Genomic DNA, 2,348 nt, shown 5'->3' with positions numbered 1-2,348 from the left:
AAGAGTGATACCTCTCTCACCGGCAGCCCGTGACGTGAATCGGCTGGTAAAGCCACCGACAAAGCCGGCTATAGTGCCAATGGCGCAGGACACACTGGACAACAGTCTCATACAGACGCTAAAGGAGAGCTTGTATGTCTGTTTCAGATGCTGAGGGCTGTGACAAAGCAAAGGAATTTGACGCCTTGGGAATGAGACCTTCTGGAGAGGCAGTCTGCGGGGGCGGAGTCTGTGGGGAGGCAGTCTGTGGGGGCGGAGTATGTGCGGAGTCTGTCCCTACATGAGACTGCACTTGCCCTTCAGCTTGGCGGCTGGTTTCTGCTTGGCGGTGAAGTGTTTCCCGTCGATGTTCAGGCTCATGTGGCGTTTGGTCTCCCTGGCGAGCAGCTCGGTAAACAGCTCCTTCACGTTGGCATTGGTCTTGGCCGAGGTCTCGGTGAAGCCGCACCTCCAGGTGCTGGCCTGGGCCTCGCCCTCCTTGGCGTCCACCTCGCGCTGCGCCGTCTCGTCACTCTTGTTGCCCACGAGCATGATGGGAATGGCCTCCACGCTGCCCTTTATGCCCAGAACCTGGAGAGAGAGGGGAGGGGGTTAGACTAGAGGATGGATAGAGGTCCGAGACAATCAGGTGCAACCTCCACAGCTGCATTATTTCTAATGGCCAGCAAATGTGTGCATTTGACATTCCTGACTCAATGAATCAACACAGACCTGCCGGTAGATGGATCAACACAGACCTGCTGGTAGATGGGTTTGAGCTCCTCCAGAGACTGGCGGCTGGTGATGGAGTAGACCAGGATGAAGGCGTGGCCTTTGGAGATGGACAGGCGCTGCATGGCCGGGAACTGATGGCTGCCCGTGGTGTCTGTGATCTGCAGCGTGCACACGCTCTTATCACAGCTGATCACCTGCGGTAGCAACACAGACACACATGCACGCACACACACACAACACACACACGCGCACGCGCGCATGCACACACAAAACACACACACACACACACACACACACACACACACACACATCAATAACTGTTAATAATAGCAACAATAAATCATGTTATTCGTAAATCTCTTTATTTTCTCTTCTCTGAGGTGTTTAATGATGACTGTGTCCACTTTTTTAAAAGTTTAAATTTTTAGTGTTTGCAGTTGTAATACTCATTCCGGACACAAGAGTGTACCGCTACCCCATGTTCTAAAGATTGGAAGAAAGGTGGGCATGGTGGGGCAGTGGTAGCAAAATGCCGTGGCGCCTTGGTTCGATTCCTGCCTGGGACGCTGTGGGTGTGTCCCCATTCCCATGTCCTCGGTGCCTATGGCCCACGTGGGCTCGTCAAAAGGGCCTTTCTGTGCAGAGTTTGCATGTTCCCCCTGTGCTCCCCTGAGATTTCCTCCAGATAGGAACCCCCCACTAAAAAAACATGCAACAACAACAAAAAGATTGGATGAATGCTTTTAGAACATGGGATACTGGTGCGCTCTTGTGAGTCCTGAACTTATAGTGATCTCCTCTCCTGCTGGATGTCCAGTTTTGTCAGTGAAGCTACCTGTCTGTAGGTGTCCTCCACTGTGGGGATGTAGGCGTCTCTGAAGGTCCCTTTCACGAAGCGGAGGACCAGCGAGCTCTTCCCCACGCCGCCTGCGCCGAAAACCACCACCCGATAGTCGTTACTCTGCTCGGGCATTCTGGGATTTAGAGTCCACCCACTGCTCTGGATATCTGACCTGTATGCTGAGAGGGAGATGACAAGATAGGACACTAAGGAAAGCAGCATTATGTTGAAATGTCTATATTCTCCACTGTCCAGAGTTGGATTTAGTGTAGGCCTATTGAGGTCCATTCAAAGCTGTGTGTGATGTCATTATATATACAAATATTTTTGACACGTTCATTTTCCTGCATCTCTGTGAAGTCTGAGCCTTACCAAGGTTGAACAGGCTTCTGTCACGTCTTTAAGGCTCATTAATATTAATATTTGGGGGGGAAAACTGCATGGCAGAAACAATCCAGAGTCTTTAGACATCATTTTGAATGATTTAAAAGGCTCTCTCCATGTTACAAAGTAACTCTCTCCAGTTTGTTTCATTACGGGGGGAATCGAATTTTCGAATTTCCCCCCACTGCTCTGCCCTGCATGCTGCTTCACACACAGAAGGTCCTGCTCTGCCCTGCATGCTGCCTCAGTCCTCCAGCCAACCTGTTTTCAAGTGCCATAACATTGTGTGTGTGTGTGTGTGTGTGTGTGTGTGTGTGTGTGTGTGTGTGTGTGTGTGTGTGTGTGTGTGTGTGTGTGTGTGTGTGTGTGTGTGTGTGTGTGTGTGTGTGTGTGTGTGTGTGTGTGTGTG

The 2,348-nt window shown here is 50.9% G+C and overlaps 1 protein-coding gene across 1 annotated transcript; it reads right to left on the bottom strand.

Moving 5' to 3' along the window:
- Positions 1–276: 276 nt before the first annotated feature.
- Positions 277–1,687, bottom strand: diras1a (DIRAS family, GTP-binding RAS-like 1a; the record flags this gene model as incomplete). The annotated part of the gene is made up of 3 exons (XM_083647592.1): positions 277–570; positions 738–908; positions 1,550–1,687. 3 exons carry the CDS (start codon positions 1,685–1,687, stop codon positions 277–279), a joined length of 603 nt encoding a protein of 200 aa, XP_083503718.1.
- Positions 1,688–2,348: the final 661 nt, after the last annotated feature.

Source organism: Poromitra crassiceps (assembly GCF_964638095.1).
Source record: "Poromitra crassiceps genome assembly, chromosome: 12".
Taxonomy (NCBI): Eukaryota; Metazoa; Chordata; class Actinopteri; order Beryciformes; family Melamphaidae; genus Poromitra; species Poromitra crassiceps.
Note: the sequence above shows the minus strand (reverse complement) of the source record. Positions and strands in the feature narration are given on the sequence as shown.